Source organism: Acomys minous (genome assembly GCF_964271855.1).
Source record: "Acomys minous genome assembly, chromosome: 9".
Lineage (NCBI taxonomy): Eukaryota > Metazoa > Chordata > Mammalia > Rodentia > Muridae > Acomys > Acomys minous.
The window spans coordinates 108078093-108100691 of record NC_140490.1 but is presented as its reverse complement, the minus strand read 5'-3'; the positions used below and the strand labels follow the sequence as shown (position 1 = coordinate 108100691).

At 38.5% G+C, this 22599-nt stretch overlaps 1 protein-coding gene across 1 annotated transcript in view; it reads left to right on the top strand.

The window, feature by feature from the left end:
- Positions 1–22599, top strand: part of ACSS3 (acyl-CoA synthetase short chain family member 3) — a 162908-nt gene that overhangs the window by 21690 nt on the left and 118619 nt on the right. The window contains exon 2 of the mRNA XM_084794124.1: positions 14279–14423. Within this exon, the coding sequence (XP_084650250.1) occupies positions 14279–14423 (145 nt within the window). The remainder of the gene's footprint in view (positions 1–14278; positions 14424–22599) is intronic.

The window sequence follows — 22599 nt, the reverse complement described above, 5'->3', positions numbered from 1 at the left end:
TTTAAATGCTGCTACTTTGCTGAAAGTGTTTATTGGCTGTAGAAATGTCTGGTGGAGTTTTTTCTTTGTTTTTTTTTTTTTTTTTTCATCTCCTATTTGGATGCTTTTGATCTCCTGCAGTTATCTTCCTGCGCTAGCTAAGGCATCACTACATGGGATAGTTTTTTTTCCTGTTCCCTTTCACTTTTTCTTTACTTCATTGTGATTAGTTCTTAGAAGATAACTGAATTAAAGGTACCTATAAGTTGCTTATTAATAGTGAATTATTCCCCCAAAATTATTATTCAAGATCAGTTCTCACAGATTTTTACAAAGTATTTAACCATTACAAAAACAGGAAACTCTGAAAGAACAGCTTTTACTTGGCTTAGAACATCTGAAAATTCTGCCATGCTTATCTGGCTTTTTTTTACTGTAGACAATGAAAGAGTATGGCAGCAAAGCTTCTTGTGAATATTTTCCAATTCTACACTCTTTTTAGGAACAATCACAGAATATTATATAAGGCTCAAGGGAAAGAAATGTCCTTGGGCATTTAAAATTGATAAATATCATGCTTCCTCTTTAATAACAGCTTGCACTCAGTGTCTCTCTGGACTTCTCTGAGTAGTGGACCATAGGAGTTAATGAATGTGTGTTGCCCCTGGGAGTCCTGTGTGTGGAAGAAAGCATCATCAGAATACGGCAGTGTTTTATAACCTTCCTGCATGGGATGAGGATATCTAAAGAGACATTTGTTGCCTCCCTTTGAATATTGTGGGAACATTGCATCATCCAAATTAGAATTTCTCTGTGAACCATCCTGGGAGCAGGGAAACCCTGAAGACTTGGTTCAGTTATAGTAGGAGCCTGTTCTCAAAAAAAAAGAAAAAAAGAAAAAAATTGGAGTTCTGAGTACGTGTGAGATCCATTTTACAAGTGGTCGGAGATGACTCGATGATGGGTCAGCCATGAGAAAGACCATACCCTGACTGCGGTTGCTTTGTATTAAAACTCAACCTTATATCATGACCCGAAAGGTGGAATGACAGGAAGTGTCCCTGGACCTCTCTGTCTCTCTCCTAGTGGACATACTGAATCAGACTCTTGTTTCGACTTGTCTCTGCTACTCCTCTGCATGACTGGCTTTGATTTCTAGGGCTCTGCCTGACCCTAACAGCTCTACTCCAATTTCCTCATGAGTGGACAGCAAGACCTGAGATAGAAAGGAAGAAAGAAAGACAGCACATTAGTTAGTAGAACATTTATTTCCATCTCCATAATCTGCCCCCTCCTTCACCGCACGTCTCAGGCAGAATATCACAACAACGTGTAATATTTGAGTTGGACTACTCTTTGCTGCTGCTGTTATTTTTTTGTTTGTTCGTTTGTTTTTCAGAGCTGAAGACCAAACCCAGGGCCTTGTGCTTGCTAGGCGAGCACTCTACCACTGAGCTAAATCCCCAACCCCTGTTTTTCTTGTTCCTCCTTTTCTTCATTCCCTTCTTCTGCCTTATAATTCTGACTCTCACTGGGATTAAATGCCAGAAGTCACTTTCCTTCTCTAACAAAACGGGTCGTTATTGATGACCAGATCTTACCATCTGACCGCTTTCTATTTGTCTGGATTATTTTGCAATTTCTTCCAGAGTGCCATCTAGGAACATTTGTGGCATCACGAGTTGTAGGTCTTTTAAAAAATAACTTGTCCTAGCTTGCAATCTGACCCTCTATGACCTCATGACTTATTTTTTTCTGAGTTAGTGGGGGCAGGGAACTACTGTTCCTAATGTATCACACTTGTTATCATGGAAAGTCTGACTGAAGGAAAAAGTTTGCTTGCCCTTAAGAAAACTACATATTCATTTAGCGTATAATTTATTTTCATAAATACCTAGTTTAAACCTTAGTTGTATTTCATCTTATTTACTTCTGACCCTCAATATCAAGTTAACTATAATTTGTCTTTTCCATATTCAATGAAATCTTCCTTTTTCACTTCAATTCTCTGACGTTCCCGTGTTTCCTTGTAGAACCATGACGAATCTGTGTCCTCACCTTCTTCTCTAAATTTACTCTCAGGCATGACTCAAAACCTGAGAATTTTGAGATCATCCGTTCATGCCTTTTCTCTTCATTGACTGTGGATTCAGTTCAGATAACAGGTGTTGATTTCCCGAAAGCCTTTCTTTCTATTGTTTTTCTTTTCAGATGCATTTCTTACCGTTGGCAATCCATTCGGTTTTAGTCTGATACGATCTAGCTGGGGTGCGGATATGCGGGATACCCTTTCGTGCCAAGTGGTCTGTCTGGTCCATGCTCAGAACTTATGTGAAAGGTTCTGAGGATAGATACTCATGTGAAAAGGGTCAGAGCTGGGATGCTGGATAAAGAATCTCTTTCTCTTTGCACTGGGTTTCTTTGTTAAAAGAGTTATCTATCCTTCACAGAAAAGCACTTTCCAAACAATTCCACAGAAACAATATCCCTAGTGGTTAAATTAACATAAGGTTATTACCCTGCTGCAAGTAAGCAATTACCCAATTTGGAGGGTTTCCTGGAACAGCCAGTTGATACTGCCCAATGCCAACTGCCTGCAATTTAGACGGATGTCACTGTGTGGCTAAAGCAGCATGATGCTCTCTTCCAAGTGCTAAATGCACTCCCTGCTTGTTTGTGATAGTAGCCTTTTGAGCTGGAGATTGTTTCCGTTGAGCTTCAAACTTTACCTCACGCGACTCTTATGGTGTGGATGTGTCCGAAGAGTACTGCTTGATTTCTGTTCATTCACACTTGTAGGGTTTACTTAAAAAATAAGTGCTGAGCATTGACCATGTGTCACAAATGGGCTATCACAGGCTTCTGCTTCTAGGAAGCTAGGGATTACCCGAGTAAACACTCGGATACTGGAATCTGAAAACACCTTCATAGCATTTGCATTCAAGCCAGAAAACATGCATGTTTCTGATTCTAGAAAATTATTTGACCTATTTGAGCTTCCTTCCTCTCTGCAAAAAGGACAGAATGGTGACAATGGAAACCATTGTCCACCTAAAGGGATATTATGTACATTAGATCATTTAATGTGCATATTAACTGTAAAATGCAGAACTTAACACGTAAATAGCATGCCTAGAATGTTTGTATTTCCTCTACTTGTTCCCGGTGTGGAAAGGGCATATCAACTTGACATTTGCAGATCATAAATTCTCTCTCTCTCTCTTTGATAGCAGCCTTCCTTACTCTTGGAATTCCTTTTGATTTGCCTCCTACACACCCATGTTTTTATTTTAGTATAACTTTCTATGCTAGTCAATAGACCCTTCCAGACCTCATTTCCTTGTGTATCTTGCACGTCTTATATTTACACTGCTCTCCATGAGTTCTTCCTCTAATCCATTTTTGAGCTGCTTTTTCTCTGCTGAAAACCCTCTCTGGGCTTTCTGTTTATAAACAGAGGGCTCAGGCTTTGCAGAGGAGGCTGACCCTTGCCATTCCTGCCCCAGCCCGAGTACATCAGTTTCAAGCAAGCTCCTTTGCTTCAGCAGCGCTACAGTGCTAAAGTGCTTAAGCGCTTGACCTTCCCATGCAGAACCTGATCTTTGCCCAGTTTATATTCTCACCTTACTTGGCTTTGCTACTAAAAACAACCCACCTCATTAATTTTCAGTCCCTCTCTCCTTAGTATTCCAACTTTCAATTTCTTTTTACTGGAAGCCAGGTAAAAGACTTGTTTACCATGGAGAGATGCCAGACCAGTCAATTTTCTTAAACATCCTAACTGTCGGAGCCTCAGTTTCCACCCTGGTTCCCATCCTGTACCATTCTATCTATGGCCCTAGGGCAATACACTCTATCCTCTATGTAGGATACTCGCCCAAAGATCATCAATTTATATCTGTTATTAAGTCCTGTGATTGATTCTCAATATGATGTCTCTTAAGAACCCAACAGTTCCTACTTTCTTGAAATTTCCTATAACTGTGATGTTCTGTAGGTCTTGTCTCGTAAATATTAAATAAAATTTTAGCACCACCCTTGTGTTCTGTTATCTAAGCAAGTTGTTATATTCTGCACTCGGTAAGTAGCTAGGGTGGTTGAGGAAACCTGTCTGTGATGCTGAACCCCTCTGAGACAGTAGGTTAGCCTGCATCTACCTGGGCCTTCAGTGAGTATATAGGAGAGTGAAGTAAAGCAGCCATTACTGACTAGAATGCAGCAGGCTACATGGTATAGTTGTACCAAGGCTTGTTCTTATAAAGTAAGATGGTGTTTTGGAATTGAGACACAGAGTTATATTCATTCGGTTCTGCTTTCTGTAGCAGGATAAGTGATGCCACAAGTTAAATGCTATTGCCCATTTATACAAAAGGCAATGCTTTTAGAGCTAGAATTATATAATGTTTTAAAATACTTGAGTAATAAATGGATATTTACATAACAAAATACCTTGAAAATTTGGAAATTAGTGATGCTGGGAGATCAGTGGGGACATGGAGCCATGTGACTGCTCTTATTGTAGCTTACTCTTGAACCCAAAGATCAAAATCATGTAGCTTATCAGGCATGCCATCTCTTCAAAATCTCTTCAAATACCAATTCATCTGCACTGACTTAGTGCACTATATGGAACAATACACACTAACTACTATCTGCTTATTTTTAAGAACAAGGACAAAGTCAAATACAGGATGAACTAAAGCCATTTTTAGGAGATATCAGATTGAGGTTAGCCAGGGTGAAGAGCAGATGAGTCATTTCCAATCATGATTCCTGTCAAAAGGCTGAGTTCAAGCCTTTGTGCTAGATGTAAGTACAAAGCAGTAGCCAATAAAGACAAAGGAATGCTAGAAAGCTATTCCATTAGAAGTCAAGAAGAAAGTGCTGGAAGGGTGGCCCTTTATTAAGAGCATGGGTTAACTCCTGCAAGATCCAGCCTACCTCAAAGAGGATGATAAGCATCAAAGAACCTCCTTATGAAGATGGAGTCAAATGTGGCCAGCCAACCACTGGGAAAAATATCCTTGTTTCTATACCAGACAGAATTCTGCCTAAAAATGGGTAAGCTTGGATGCAGGCAGAGTCGACAGCCAAACTCTGCCAAGACAGGGTAAGCACGTCCTCAAGTTCCTGCCTCACAAATATGTCTGTCAGATATATTGGGCCAGAAAGCTGAAGATGATTATGCTCCAACATTATAGAGAATTTTGGGTGACTGTTCAGGCAGCAAACTGTCTTTGTCATCTTCTCATTTGGGAAGCTGCTAACCTGCACCTCCTGTGTACTCAGATAGTTAATTTTATTCCTTCTTAAGTCTCTGATGGGGTTGAAGACCAGATAATTTAGTTTTACAATTAAGCTTAGTTGTTTTGGGGTTAAGATGTTTTTAGGTCTAGATAGTTGTTTTAAGTTGATAGAGATGAGATATGATAGATATTAATTTACATTCAGAATTTTAGACTCACCAGGATAGAAAAGATGTTTTCTTCAAGGCTGCCAAATACAAATAGCCAAAACATTATGAATGTAATATTTATAAAATTCCTGATTGTTTCATGGTTCTTTTTGCTGTAGGTAGTTTATTATGTATATGTCTAAAATATAAATATATATGTAAAATATTTAATTAAAATTATAAAAAAAATAAAAAGAGCATGGGTTCATTCCCAGGACCCATACTGGGATCCTAATGTTCACAAGAGCCTATAACTCAGGTCTAGCCATATGGTTGCCTCTTTTGACATCCACAGGCACCAGACACACCTGTGATGTTCATACACACCTGTGGGCTAAGCATCCCTACACGCAAAAATGATTTTCATAAATCATTAAAAAGAAAGAAATATACAGAAAGAATTTCAAGAGTGTTTTTTGTTACAGATCATGAGGACACAGGGCATCACACCTTTCTGCAGTAACCACAGGTTTGCACTATCTGAGATGCCCTTTATTTCATTCTGTATGAAATGTATTCTTCTTAAAGTATCAACTATGGCAATTGAAAGCTTCTTTAAATTTGGCCAAACCAATGCGCTTTAAGATTCCTGTAGTTTGACTAGAGGAGGCTAGACTGGAAGAAGCGAAAAGACCTCCAAATATTCCTTGTGTAGAATCACTAAGGAATGGCTCATTTAGCCTGCAAGCTTATTTCCAGTTGCCCATCATCGATTCTCACTTAAAAACTGGGTGATGCCGCTGGTGCTGGCCTCTCTTTACTCTTCCAACACTTTAGATCTTTAAATCAATCCAGTAAGAGAATGACATCTCATTATTTTAATGCCCATTTTCCTGATTGTAGCTAAAACAGGAAAATCATATTCTGTACTCATTACCACTTAGTGCTCTTCTCAGTAATTATTCTTTGACTTCCTAATTCTTAAATAATTATTTTATACAGATGCTGTAAAACTAGTGAAGTGGCAAATATATCTTTCCTCATGGAGTTTATTTTGAAAATCTGCTTTTCCCAAACCCTGCATTTATTTTTTCATCTATCTATCATCTATATCTATCATCAATTTATTTATTATCTATATGTCTAATTTATCTATTTCCCATCTTTAATTGCCTATGCACATCTATGCATATATTCATATGAGTATCATAATACAGAGTAGGGTGGTATGTTCCAGAATCTGAATAAAACTCATCCTCCCTTATCGTTGAGTGTGAGTCTTAATGACTAAACTCTTCCTGTGATCATTTGAGAGAAGAGAGAAAATATCTGATGGCAATGTAATATTTGTGCTACTCTTATTACTATTCTATATATATGTTAAGTATTCTACAGCTTTACCAGTTCAAAAACTTCTATAATCCATAAAGTTCTGTTTTATACCAGTAAATATTTTTATATTTATATAATATGATGTGTGTGTTCCTGTGTGTGTGTGTGTGTGTGTGTGTGTGTGTGTGTGTGTGTGTGTGTACCTGTTGGAGAAGAGGTGAGTTGTCCTTACCCATTTATCCAAAAACTTATGACTCATCTTTCTTTTCTTTAGCTCCTTTTTTTTTTTTTGTAGCATTTGGACATTTTTTTTCTGTTTTAAAGCAATAATAATATATACATTTCCATGGAAGTAGTTCTCTCACACCCATAATTAGTTTCGGATTTCAGATTTTCTCCCATTCACTTTTAAAATTTTAAATTTATTTTTCAAAATTTATTCTCTGTAAATCCCTATTGAAGCCCTGTTCCTCACTTCCTCTTGGTCTCCTCTTCCCTTTTCTTCCTTCCCCCTCTCCCTGCCATTTCTCTCCCCTAGTCCTCAGGGAGGGGGCACACTTTTTCCCTACCAACTGACCCCAGCTTAACAAGTCTCATCAAGATTGCCTGCATCCTCTTCCTCTTCCTTTAAATATACAAAAAAATTACTATTGGACTGAATTAGAGGTGTCACCGTTACCTGTTTTGTCACTGTTACTAATGAAGTTTGTTTGTTTGGTTTTGATACAGAAAAACCTAGGACCTTATGCATGTTAAATAAACAGTGCAATACTGAGCCACAGTTTCTAATCAATATTAATTTAGTTTCAGTTTCATACTTTTGTTGATTATTCAGTTTTACTATGGAGTACACCCAAATTCTATCAATTTTTTAAAAAAAAGAAATTTGGGGCAGTAATTATGTATAATAACAGATATCAAAATTTCTTCATTTCTTCAGCAGAATTGAAATCTGAGTCAATATGAAAGAGAGAACAATACATAAATCTCTACTGACAGAACTTTCTAGTGGTGGGGTTAGAGATTTTCTATTTACTAAGAAGACTTTGCTGTTTTTTAAATGCTAATGCATAGGAAGAAAAGAAGATCAAGAATGAATGAGGTGCTTAAGGATTATTTAAAAAGTGATGCTTGAAAAACTAGTTATTAATATGTAAAAGAAGTGTTTCCACATGTATATAAGGCTATACAATTTGTGCACATGTATACAATAAATAGTATAATGTGTATGTGGCATGGATCACATAATGGATAGTCTGTACAATTTGCATCTTTTCCATATGAATAATTACTGAGGCATTTGGGTTTATGTAATACATAAAGTCAAAATCATACTGTATGAATTATCTTAGTGAAAAGTCACAGAAAAGTGGTGAACTTATTTACTATACAAAAAATTTAAAATGCTTTTGTGTTAGAAAACATCACAAAATGAAATAGTGACTATGCCGAAAATATTATGATGAGAAGTGTCAAGTCTAAGTTCAATACTGAACCAGGATATTGCTCTCCTTAGAGCTAGTAAACAAGACAAAAATCAAAATGATTTTTAAATTTCAAATGAAAAGAAATGCAGAATAATCTGTATTTTGAGGAGTGTGATGAAGTGAGCATGTAGCTAGTATTGATGGGACTGTAAACTATTCAGCATCTCCAGAAAGCAATTTGATGATCTGACTTTAATGTATGTACACACGTGCTGAATTGTAGAACTACAACCAGAAACAGTAATTTGAAAAGGAACAGCATGGTTAATATTTCTCTGCAGGATACTTCATCCTAGGATAATTTACAGCAATGACAATTTCATGAAATGCAATTTTCAGCCACACAGTTTTAGCTTTATCATTGAGTAGTGATTGAATAGAATATTATGTCATTATTTAACAAGCTTTAAACAAATTGTCAGACCTTTGGGTGAGCTCAAGGTACAACGCTAAATACAGCGTCAATGTAACACATTATCTTTACAATGAGCCATATTCACATATGGAAAGAGAAACAAAAGAGTGTAAAATGTAATTTTTGGAGCATTAGTTATTTTAATAAACTGGAGATACGCTCATTTAAAATCTACCCATGGATTTAGAAATGGCAGTAGAGAGACAGCATGTAGGTTTTCAATTGACCTTTACTGAAATGATTTGATTTAAAGAGAAATGAGCAGCTTGTCATAGTAGAATAATAAAATCTTTGAGCTGAGAAGTCCCTTGCAACTCGCTTGATACAGTTATCCACAGTGCATCTGTCTCCGTGTTAGGCCAGTTTGTGCTGTTCTTAAGAGCCCTGGTGCTTGGTTCACTCCTGCAACACAGTTCAGCAGCACATTGCTTGCAAGCCCTTCCTCTGGATTTCCTTCCTGTGTCCCCCAAAGGACGTATTCCTTTACCAAATTTCTTTAGGCATATTCTTTAAAAAAGAATACTATAATGTTATAAATAATAATGTAAATATTAAGCTATTCAAAATTAGTAAACAGGCAAAAATCTGAATTTGGTGTGTGTGTGTGTGTGTGTGTGTGTGTGTGTGTGTGTGTGTGTGTGTAAGTTCGTGCATGTAATAGCACACATGCGGAAGTTAGAAGACAGCCTTTAGGAGCTTCTTCTCTTTTCCACATTATTTATGTTTATAAGACAGGATCTCATGTAGGCCAGGGTGGTTTGAACTCAATATACAACCAAAGATGAACTCAACCTTCTAATAATCCTTCTGTATCTACCTCCCAAGTGCTGGAGTGACATGCGTATGTCACCGTATAGTGTTGGGGATCAACCCAAAAGCCTTGTACATGTAAGACCAGCTATACCAATGAAGCAACGTTACTAGTCCCCTGGCCTTGTTCATGAGACAGGGTCTGGTTTCCTTCTGCTTGCTCCAGGCTTGCGGGCCCACAAGCTTCCGGACAATCCTACGGTTCCCTTGTTTGAAGTTCCCCGTAGGAGTCCTACGGTTACAGATACACCACAGTTTTCCCACGTGTGCTGAGGTCTAAAAATTTTTAGGCTTTTATCCTCTGAGCCATCTCATCTGCCTTTTTGTTGTTGTTGTTGTTGCTGTTGTTGTTGTTGTTGTTTTAATGGGTGACTGTCTGTGCAGAGTTGGCTTAACAATAAAGATGAAATAAAAACTAGGAGGCTTATGGTTTTAGTTCCAGGTGTAACCCACACTTCATCCTCTTTATGTTGAATACAGTGAAAAAAACCTCCAATTTTATATTTCAAGCCCAGATAGTGAAACTCCTGGCAGATGAGGGCAACTAACTATGACTTGAAAGGCAATGAGATGTGGCATGGAAATCAGATCTCCATATCTTCTGTAGCACAATCTGATTGCTACAGGAGGTGACAGCCTTCAAGGCCTACAGTACACATACTTAAAAAGATAGGTTACATCCCATTCTCTCTTGGGAAAAGAAGCAGGAAATGGAAAGCCAACCTGTACAGAAGACACTACATGACCAGTGTCCCAATCCATACCAATAGCACAGAAGACGTTGGTTCTAACATAGATCTCACCAGGAAAAGCAGACCCGAGTGTCTGGAGCATTCCCCCCCCCCCCTTTTTTATTTTGGCCAGGCTGTAAGAAAACAACCCAACATTGCTGCCTTCTCTGCTGATGTCTGGTAAGTTTATGAGGATGGAATATGAGAACCTAGCTGAAAGTTGAAATTTCACCCCAGCTCATCTCCCAGGGCTAACAAGGAATCTTAGAAATAACCAGAACTTAGTCTCAGGATGGGGGTGAAGTGTCTCCCGCTCTACTGTGCCAGAAGAAAACAGAAGATTGAAATTTTATATTTAAGTTGCATACAGAGAGCTATAATGCCAAACCCATGTTGTCTAAGGTACAGTCAAAAGACGCTGTTATACCCAGGACCAGGGAAATGTCATCATGGCTGACAAAGATGATCAAATATATATGACACTTAGATGGCATCTATATTGGAGTTACCTCACAAGGGTTTTTAAAGCAGCCATCATTTAAAATGCTTCAAGTAATTATCAACACACTTGGATAGAAACCTACAGCAAATGCATTAAAGAGAAAAAAGATAATAAGTAGAAATTTGGAACTTAGAAATATGAAAAAGGAAGTAAAAAAAAACTGATGCTGACTGGGCTGAATATAGCAGAGCTGAATAGAGATGGTAAGTAAGTTCATCTGTGACCTGGAGACCAGGAAAACAGGATTCTTTGTAAATCATGAATAAACTTGATGTCAGGACATTGACACCAGTGGAGATGGCTAAATATTTTGATTTCAAATATGGCTTTCCGTCATTCCTAACTAAATGCCCTTGGTGTTCCTAAGTCACTGTTGTCTTGGCTTTTTAAAAAGGAACAGTACATCTACCTGGATCCTCATTTTCATTTTTCTAGAAGAGTTACTAATACCTTTTATTATTTATTTATTAGAATGTATTCATCTTACATCCTGATTGTTATCCCCTTAATTGTATCTTCCCATTCCCACCCTACCTTCTCTGTCACTCTATTCCCCTCCTATAGACCTCTAATAGAAGGGGACCCCCTCCCCGACTATATGACCACCGCCTATCAGGTCTCATCCAGATAGATTGCATTCCCTTCCTCTGTGTGCCCACATGGCCTCCTTGCCGAGGGGCCAAGGGGAAGTGATCAACTTGTGGGCACTAGAGTACGTGTCGGAGGCAGTCCCCACTCTCCCCACAGTGCACACTCCTTTGCCAGCTACTCACAGAGTGGATAATGTATGGAGTGTACACAGGGCATCATTGGATCCCTAGGACGACATGGTCTCAGCACTCAGGTAGTTTATAGGATAAGAAAGAAAACATATAGGTGGCAGGCCACTTGTCGATACAATGTGGCAAGTGCTATTGTAGGAATACGGGTGTAGAGCTTTGGAAATTCTTGGGGTTAATTTGTAGTAAACTTAAGTATAGACATGGAAGTGTTTGCTGACTGAATTCAAGAAAATACCCATTTAAAAAAAAGATTGATTTATTTATGTTCAAGTGCTGAGGGCATCAGATCCCAGTACAGATTGTCATGAGCTACCATGTGGCTGCTGGGAATTGAACTGAGGACCTCTGGAAGAGCAGGCAGTACTCTTAACCACTGAGCCATCTGTCTAGCCCCCCAAAATACTCACTTTTAAATCAATATAATATGATTGTGTAAAGTCAGTTGAAGAAAAATGAATCAGGGCAAATTAATGAATTATCTATATAATCTAAAATACGTAATTTTATTTAAAAACTTAAGGAGTAATAATTAATTGTTTTAAATGTCACTTCACATACAACTGAGGGTGGATTGGCCAGGTCGAGAATGATCTTAATGCCTGCTATATATTTTCCACTTTGAAAATACCAAACTTTTCATATGCAGCATCTCTACTGTTCAGCATTTCCAGATTCCATTTGCTAAATCCGCATTTTGCTCACAAGTACATTAAAGCTCCTGCAATGTATATGCTGACATTGGATTAGGCTAACTCAAGACAAGATGAATGAGAATCAGTTATTGCCTCCACTAATAGCCTACCATTAAGAGTAGTTTGTTTCTGGAGTGACACTCCGTTGGAGAAAACTAAATTTTCATTTGCAAGTGGCTATCAATTTGGAGATAGCTTAGGGATTAGGGAACAGGCATGTACCCACTTTTCCTTTCAGCTAAGGTTCTCCTCCGGCAGATTTATAATCGCCTTTCTTATGTTCCATAAGTTTGGGCATGTTGTAAATTCATTTTCATTCAATTCTAGAAAGTCTTTCATTTCTTTCTTAATTTCTCTCCTGACTCATTTTTGATTCAGTGGTGGCTTTTGCCTGGATTTTTTTGTTAGTTTGCTTTTTTTTTTCTTTTTAAATCTAACATGTTTCTTGTTAATTTCTCTTATCTCCTTCTTAATACCTGAACTTCTTTCTTCCATTTCTTGTAAGCATCTATTGGTGAAACTAACCTCAGTTTCCTGTGGGAATTCCTAATTTTTTTTTTCATTTCTGGTTTTCCCTCACTTTTAATTTTCTTTATTGGCTCTATTTCCACTTGAATGTCACTTTTTTTTTCATTTCATTCTTCTGTTTGTCTGTGTTTTCATAGATTTCCTGAAGGGTTTTACTCATTTATTCTTTAATGGCCTCTATAGTATTCAAAACAGATATTCTGAAGTCCTTGTCTGGTGATTCATTTATATTACATTTCTCAGTGCCTACTGTGGTAGCATTTCAGGGCTTTAGTGAAGATATTGTTCTCTAGCTGATATATTTTTATGCTGGCTTCTAGAACCTTAGTTTGTGTTGGTTGAAAATTAGTTGCTTTTATCTAGTCTTGTTTTTGTTAGATTAGTATTCTATTCCTTGGTTACTGCTGCTCTTCCTGGTTCTTAGGAGATTGTGTTGGCTGTGGGTTGCCTGGTAGGGAATGCTTCTGAGATCTTGACAGATGTGATCATTGGGGGTTTTGTTTAGAATAATGCTTCTGAGATCTTGACAGATGTGATCATTGGGGGTTTTGTTTAGAATAATGCTTCTGAGATCTTGACAGATGTGATCATTGGGGGTGTTGGTTAGAACATATCTTGGTAGTGGAAGCATACCCTTAGGGATGAAGATGGCCTAGAATGTGCTTTCTAAGGGAGTCAACAGGTGGGAAGAAAGCAGGGTGTTGACAGCAGGATCTGCCTAGTCCGCTGGGAATGGGGGCAGAGAGGAAGGAGAGGCCACAGTGGTTGTGTGCTACAGAGCTGGGGTAGAGCCTGGAGAACTGGATATGTAGGAGACAAGGATGTGAAAACCACTGACCTGCCTCACTGGCCTGAGAAAACGATTTATTTGGTACAGGTTACCGTGTATATTGCCGTGACTCACGGTAGGAAGTTGCAGCCAAGAGCTGCAGCAGCGATGTGGAGGAATTCTGTTTATTAGCCTGTTTCCCTTCGCTTGCTGTACTTGCTGTCCTATACAGTTGAGGTCCACCTGATCAGGAATGGTATAGTTCACACTGGGCTGGACATACTACTGTTAATTAACAGCTAATAAAATGGCTCTGCAGACATGTACACAAGACGTTCCAGTGGAAACAATCCTTCAATGAAGGCTCTGTCTTCCTAAGTTTGAGGTTGACAACTGAAGCTAATCGTGACACTGTGCCTCCAAGAACTGATTTTTCTAGTGTTTGTCTCTCTTTAACAGGCAGCAGACCTTGCACCGTTCATCTTCCTTTCCCTTTTCATAATCTTTAATGCTTCTGTACCACACTTCCATAGATTCACTTTCCCTCTATAAGGTACATTACTGGAGACGGCAGACTCCACTTCCATCCTAAGCAATAACATCCACAAAGCTGTCAGTTGGAAGTGCAAAGTATATTTTTTCTGTTATACATGAATTCAAATCCATATTTACTGAAGTGAAAATGTTCTCGTGGCATCATTTTAAAATACGTGCTTTACAACCATCGTTCCCTAGCACGAGGTGCTGTAGAAAACACTGTCCTAAGGAAATCTCAGGCAGCTAGATGTGTGGCAAAGCAATTAAACAAAATATATCATGAAGAAAATCATTCGTTTTTCTTCCCCATGTGTTTCAGGTTTGTGGAAGGGATGCTTAATATCTGCTACAATGCTGTTGACCGGCACATTGAAAACGGCCACGGGGATAAGATTGCTATCATCTATGACAGTCCGGTTACGAACACTAAAGCAACCATTACCTACAAGGAAGTCTTGGAGCAGGTAATCTCACAACCTTTCCCTCCATATTGGTCATTATATATAGAATTCAACTAGACAACATAGGCTCTCACTATATAGCCATTTGAAATGAATACGTGGACTTCTTTATTAACCTTCGAAGTTACCGCTGATTTGTATGTGAACCACTTTAGATTTTTCTTAACCCCTTGTCTTAGAGTTTATAGTCTTGAAAGGTCCTCATTTTGCAGGGCGAGGAAGGCAAATGAGCATAGAAATTTGAAATATTCTGGCACTCACTCTCCACCCTCTTTGCCCCTTCTGTAATTAATAGAGGCTACTCGTCCTTCTTGCATGATTGATCGTCTGTGCTGCCCTCTCTCGCTCTCGTCCAGCGCTGCCTATGTTATATTCTCACATAAATGCTCTTCTTTCTCATTTGTCTTAACATTTCAAGGTGATTTTTAATTTTTCATTTCTCTAATTATTAAGGATGCTAACACTTTTACCTTTTTTTTTTCTCCTTAGCCATATTTTATTTCTTCTTTTGAAAACTCTTTATTGAATTCACTGGCCCATTTTTTTTTAAACTGGGTTGTTTGTTTTCCTGCCTCTTTGTTTTTGAGTTCTTTGTATATGATAGATATTAATCTTCTATGGGATGTGTAGCTGGCATTGATTCTCACTCTCTGGGTTTCCTCATCAGTTGATTGATTGGAGAGACAGAAAGGAAGAATGGAAAGGGAAGAAGCATTTTAATTATATCTTAATTACAATGTATCTTTAGAATCCTGCCATGTGGAGAGTAAAATTCAGACACCTGTGGTGCACAAGCCAGTGTTAAATCTAACCGCAGCATGATTTCCCACCTTCGTTACCTAATAGTATTAGTCATTTATACCACTTTTCCTCCTCTTCCTCTTGCCTTCCTCTTTCTCCTTGTCTGTGGTATAAGGATGCGTATGCGTGAGTTGGTAGGTGCACATGCATCTCCAGAGGCATGAGGTGGATTCTGGTGTCTTTCTCTACTATTCTCCACCTTATTTCTTGAGACATGGTCTTCTTCCGATCCTGGAAATCACAGTTTGGGCTGGATTTTCTGGTTACTGAGTTCCTAGCATCTGCCTGTCTCCTTTCTCCCAGTGCTAGTGAGGTCACAGACATGACATGTGCCAGCATACCCAGCTTTGCTGGGGACCCGAACTTAGGTCGTCAGCCTTACGCGGCAAACACTTTATATACTGAGCCATCACTGTGAACAGACTGTCATCCAGTCCTTAACATTTGTGCCTTTGAAGCTCTTTGCAAATCTTCATTCCTTTGTCTTACACACTCTTTTCATGTATGACTTGTAAGTGTGGTTTTTAGGTATAGCATGTTGTTGACAAGTAGATGATAATATCTGTTCTCTTATCATTAAAGTATACATAAAGTTCTAGAAGTAATTATAAAAGTATTTGAATATTTGAATCATTGGAGAATTATTCTAGCTTTGTGGGCGTATCGCTGTGTATGATTTTTAAGGGGAAATTAAGTTGTAGGACATTATTTCTTATTTCACTATTGACATTTTGCATCAGAACATTTTTTAATGGGGGATTATTATTTACACTGAAATATATTTAGGAACATACGAAACTCTACTTGCAAATTGCCAGTAGCAATGATACCAGAGTTGTGATGCGTAAACATGCAGGCCAACCATTGCTAGTAATCCTGAGTTGGCAGAATTTCTCCAAAATGTGCTGCCTTTGCTGAACAGCCTTTTTGGTCAAACTTAGGTCACATGAGTAGATTATTAGGAAGTAGGAGGATATTTCTCTCGGTTTTATGCTATCAGTCAGGATCCTGCCTCACTCGAGACCACCAGCTCTCAGCCTTCCTAATACTGCTACCCTTTAATAAATTTCCTCATCTTGTTGTGACCTCCTACTATAAAATGATATTCATTGCTACTTCATAACTGTAATTTTGCTATTGTTACAAATTGCAATATAAGTATCTGAAATACAGGATATCGGATAAGCAACCCCTGTGAAAAGATCCTTCGACCCTGAAGGGGTCGTGATTGGAGAACCACTGCCCTGTAGCTTAAACAAAGGCATTTCTGTCTAGCCATGCTGAGTAACCCAAAACACAGCAAAAAAATAAAATAAAAAAGGAGTGCTGCACTTTATTGCTTGGTGTATTCGTTGTTCTGAAAATATAAAATCTGCATTTGTGAAAGGAAACACACACAGAGGTGACACTGGAGTCAAGCAAGGAAGGTACTCTATTACCAAATGTGTTCAAAATGTATGAGAGTCACAGTGCTAATATAAGAGGAAATAGAAACTGTCTGAAGTGCTGCATGCTTTAGTATTGGTTTGCATTTTAACATTTCGAAAGAGACTTTACCTGTGATCGAAAGAACACTCCTGACGTTTTGGCATACTGCCACAATCTCATTTTGAGAATTTGAAAGCTTAAGATAATTGTACATTTTAATTGGTGGTAGATTGTACAGAATATGATGTTTACCCATGCATTGTACAACTGTTATCTCTATTAGCATATTGCATTCGATACTACACAAACACTGGAGTGAAAGAAAAATCTGTAGGGAAATCTTAAACAATAAGAATGGTGCCTTTTTCTGTTGCTTTCTCTTTAAATTGCTTAATGGTCTAATATCATCACATGCACATGTTTTTCTCAGAATCTTTTCTGCTAGCTCATCTTTTCTTCCCATACTGAATCTGGACTCTTAGACTCTTTGACTTCTGTGCTAGTTCACTGGTTTCAGTTTAGCCCGACATGAAAGTACTTAAGAGGACTGTTTCTCTCAGCTGCTGAGAACCTCTGATTCCATAAGCCTTCTTCTCCAAAGTATTAAAGAAAGAACCTTTCCATGGAGAGACAGGCATTGTTCTGTTGCTTTGATTACCTGCTCCCAGCTCTCCACAGTCTTTATTTTATTAATCGAGGGAGACAGAGAAAAATTTAATGAGCATTGTCATTGAGAACAAATAGAAAGAACAATCTTTGTACTAGGGCTCATTTAATCTACGTTGGCTCATTTTTACCTGCAGTTTCTCCATAGGAAAAACTTGATTTAAATTCCTTAATGTTTCTTATTCAGTTAATAAACTGCAAATTTTAGGCTAGCTCACCTGAGTGATAGGAAAGATCTGACAGTTTTAAAGGAGGAGTCGGAGCTGTTCAAAACTGCCTTGTTCTCTGCAGATCTTTCAAACGGATGTTTGCTGTTTGCTAAGACAGTTGTCAGGGATCAGAGCCCTGTTTAATGTCTTCCTTCCATTCCGGAAATGCTTACCTTTTTAATTGCCAAATTTCCTTTGGAAGAAAGGATGACTTACAACTGGACAATTCTCGTACTACCTAGTGCTGAGAATTGATATAACTCGAATAAATAACTGTGTAAATTCAATTGTAATAGAAGAGTCAGTGTAGGAGTTAGTAATTAACTCTGTGGGAAAAACATGGAAAGGCACCAGTGTTTGGTATTTATTTCTCAACTGTAAGAATTGCCTGGAGTAACTTAAAGGCAACCGTTCAGTATTACATGGACCTATTTCACTGGGTCTATGATGCCTAGAGGATGACACTGGGGGAGAGTTTGTGGTGAAGCCAGTTCCTTATGGGTGGGAATCAGAAGAAAAGGGAGAAACCAAAGGGCCATACACCTCTCTGAGGACACACACTTCAGTCACTCAAGGAGGCCCCACCTCCTACCGGCTTCATGACTTCTTTGTAATCATCACTAATCTGGAGGCTGAACACTGATGCAGAACACTCTGACAGACACTTTTCCAAGCCACAGTATTAGATGATGGAGTCAAGAATTAAATAAGAACTAGTAAAGCTTGTGGTTGACACGTAGATTTAGTACAGTTGCTTCTTTTCTACTTGAAAGAGGTTTTACCCTCTCCAGATACCTCTATAGCACATATATGGCTGTTCCATTTCATCAGAGAGCTCTTCCCTGATTATGTTAACTAGAAGTGTTCTTGTCGTACCTCTCAACAGCCTCCTTTTGTGTTCTTATTTATTCCTTAACATTATGCCTTGGGCTTTATTTATATGCTCTTGGGTGCTGCTCCTACTTCTAGTCTCTAAGGCTTATAAGGTCAGTGGTGTTTGCTTTATCTGTGGAATATTGTCGGGCACATAATGGATATTTATTAAATTATGAATGAATACATGAATGAGTGAACGAATGCACTATCCTTTGAAAGTTTAATGTTTACCATATTTACTTGAATGGAATTCTCTAGCGTACATTGTTGGAGGTTGGTCTGATGTATTTTGATGCTTGCTGTCTCTGCCTTACCTGTATCTTGCCTAAAAGCCTAACCTGTTTGACCAATAAAAGACCATCACACCTTGGCAGGGAGTTTGGGATAGGCATGGCTAAGGTTCCAGGGCTGGGGGAGAGAGAGAAAATCTTGGGAGGAAGGGAGGCCAGAGGAGAGGGGAGAAGAAGGAGGCTGTGTCATGGGTTAGGTGGAAGAGAAGCCCATGGCTGGCATGGATGATGGAGGGTTTGGCCCAGCTGAAGAACATTAGCAAGTATTTGGGATTATGGGATGGGAGGTATCTTGATAGAAATTATTAGAAGCAGATGGCATGGTACTGGGACAAGTATTCCGTACCTGCCCCATCGTGGGAAGTAGTTTAAGGGATTAATATCTGCCCTGCCCCAGGTTAACTGAGGCTATTTTGAAATGTAACAGGTATCTGTGTCTTGATTGATTACTAGCAGGTTAGAAAATACTGCTGTAATAATAATCATAGGGCTATTAATAAACACTATTAGACCATACTGGTAAATAAGCCACAACAAATAGAACTTGGTCACCTTTCCTAACTTGCTTTTGTTTGACTTGGTTCTCCATGACATGTAGATTCTCCTTTTGCTCTTCACAATGAGCACCTGAAAACTGTGAATGGCAGGAAACATGCATGTGTTTATTGTACTATTTTCATTTTAACTATTTTCAAGTTAGCAGATAATTAGATTAAACCTCAGTGAAATGAAAGGCGTGTGTGCTTGGATGACCACACACATAGACTATGCAGAATGTCACTAACTTAATGTTGAGTTTATCTCTTTCATGGATTTTAGTTTTTGTTATCCCGGCAATTATGAATTTTCATGTTTATTCACTAAGTTAAAAGGTGACCTTCTGTGAAGGGCATCTGAGAATTGTTCATGAATAAAGGTATATGAGGGAAATTGATAAAACATAGTGTGTGTTAAAATTTCCAGATCTAACCCACCTCAAAGTGCCTATTATCTTTATTAAAGGTAATTTTTGCAATATAATTATAGCTGTAGTTCTAATTATCAAGGCTTAATAATCTAACAGAGGAAATTACTCTGAAATCATGGGCTGTGTTTCATGAAGAGTCCACTTCCAAACACTGCTCTTGTGAATGCTCTCTTCAAAGTATAAAATCCCTCTTCCTGCAAGTAGGTCATGGGAAAGCAGTCTGGTACGCCTTTAACATTGGCACTAATGTTTTTTAAGCAGATATCCAAAGGCTAAGGCACAGTATTATACTCTCAGTTCTATCCTTCTAGTGATGGACTTGTTGAGGGAAAAGGAAGCAACATTTCATTCATTTTCTATCTCAGGTTACCCAAATAAATACTAAAAGCCTCATTAATGTTATAGCCAACCCCACTAAAAAGTGCATGTCTATAAGAAAAATTATTGTCTTGATGCTTGGTAAATAGATGGGTGATGCTAGTGTATGTAGAAATTGTAATTATTCATGTATTTTTCCCTCACAGGGTGCAATGTGTTCAGCTTTTTAGAAAGATAATACATCTTCAAATATTAAGATGATATCCATATACATAATTATATTTTTACAAATAATATTTATATGTAACTAGGTCAGAAGCAAAACTGTTCAAAGATAGCAGGAGCCTTAATTATTGCTTCTTTACTTGTTTTTCACCCAGTCCCTGTATGAGTGCAACTCTGACATGTGCAGACTGTTCATGGGATGTGCCTGTGTGTGAACGTCATACAAGATGAATAATGCATTGTTGTTTTATGTGTATGGATGGTTCTCTCCCAACTTTCTGTTATGACATTCATTTCATCCCAAGAGGCTGCGGGTTGGTTGTTGGGGATGTGCCTGGCTGAGAGCATTGGCAATGTTAGTGATGATATGCAGGCATTTGGATTAGGATACATTTAGGAATGAGGTGTTTAGTAAAAATTTTGGCTCAAGTAGAGAGATTTGTTGTTTCATGGTGATAGTAGCAATTTCTGTTCCTCCCTACTGTGGGCATAATTTTCCAACACTGTTGACAGAAGCATGACTATTTAATTTTAGCCTTTTCAGTGAGTGTCTTCCCATGCAAGTGAATGGTGTACATGTGTCTGTTTGTGTGTGTGTGTGTGTGTGTGTGTGTGTGTGTAGTAATGGTGCATTATGGTTTTAGTTCATTTTCCCCAGTAGGTGCTGACGTTGAGCTTTCTCACCCTGGATTACTGATAATTTACCATCCTCTTTTCAGAAGTCATCACTCTCAGTTTCTACCCATTCACTATCTGTCATGTTCTCGGGTTTTGGGAACAGCCATTTTCACAACGAAGATGCAGCTTCGTCAATATTTTTTTCTAGCCAGAAATTTTTAAAAGTATTTTTCCTTGGTTACTTATACATTTATGTTATTACACATACATACAATAAATTACCTACAGCAAGAAGAACCACGAAACTATCAGGAATTATATAAATGTTACATTCATAGTGGTTTTGGTTATTTGTACTTGGCAGCCTTGAAGAAAACAATCTTTCCTATTTTGGTGCATCTAAAATTCTAAATGTAAATCAATTATCTATCATATCTCATCTCTATCAACTTAAAGCATCTAGCTAGACCTAAAAACATCCTAACCCTAAACAACTAGGCTGAATTGCTTTTTCATCAGTATTTTTTTTCATTAACCAATTTACTTAATTTATATCATAATCACACTTTAATTCCCCTCCCTCCTTTCCTCCCCAGACCCTCCCTCCATTCTTCCTTTCCTTTCTCCCCAGAACAAGGTAGGCTTCCCATGGATAGCAACCCACCTTCGCTTATCAAGTTCCAGGAGGACTAGGCACATCTTCTGTTGAGACTAGACAAAGTAGACCAGTTAGGGAAAAGGGACCTAAAGACAGGCAACGTAGTCAGAGGCCTCCTCTCTAGTTGTTAGGGGACCTGCATAAAAACCACGACGTGTATCTGTTACAGGGTAGGGGGCCTAGGTCCATTCAATGCTTACCCACTGGTTGGTGGTTCAGCCTCTGTGACCCCCTCGGGTCCCAGGGTATCTGATTCTGTAGGTTTTCTTGTGGTGTTCTTGACCTCTCTGGCTCCTTCAGTCCTTCATCCCTCCTCTTCCACAAGATTCCTCGAGCTTCACCTAATGTTTGGCAGTGGGTGTCTGCATCTATTTCCATCAGCTTCTGGGTCAACCCTCTTCTACGACAGTTATGCTAGGCTCCTGTCTGCAAGCATAACAGAGTATCATTAACAGTGTCAGAGGTTGGCTCTCTCACATGAGATGGGTCTACCAGGGGGACTTGCACAAACTGATACACCAACCAAGGACATTGTAAGCAGAGAACCTAGACCCCCTGTTCAGATGTAGCCTATGGACACCTCATTCTCCACACAGGGAAGGAGAAGATTGTGGAACTACTTCTGACAGGAACTCTGGTGCCTGAGATTTGATCACTGCCCCTTGGTGGAGAGGCACTGTGGGAACACAGACGAAGGGGATACAGGCTATTCAGATGAGATCTTAAAGGCTGTGGCCAGGTGATCCCACCTGTCAGAGGTCTAGTGGAGGGGAGTAGGGAGGAAAAGGGAGGGGTGGGGGGTAACAGAAAGATAAGAGTGAGGGGATTACAGTGGGAATGTAATGTGAATAAATTATACTAAAAAGATTCTAAAAATAAATAAATAAGCAAATAAATAAATAAATAAATAAAGTCATGACTTTAAAATAGATATCCTTTTAGTGTTATGCTTAAGTTTCAGTGTATAATGACAAAATTGTGTCTAAAAATGAATATTTCCTAATCATGTTCCTATATTATTTTCATTATACCAGATTAATCTATTTCCAAACCAAATCCTACCTTTTAACAATATTTTAAATGATAGACATAAGACACAAGACATGATTTTCAGAGAGATGAT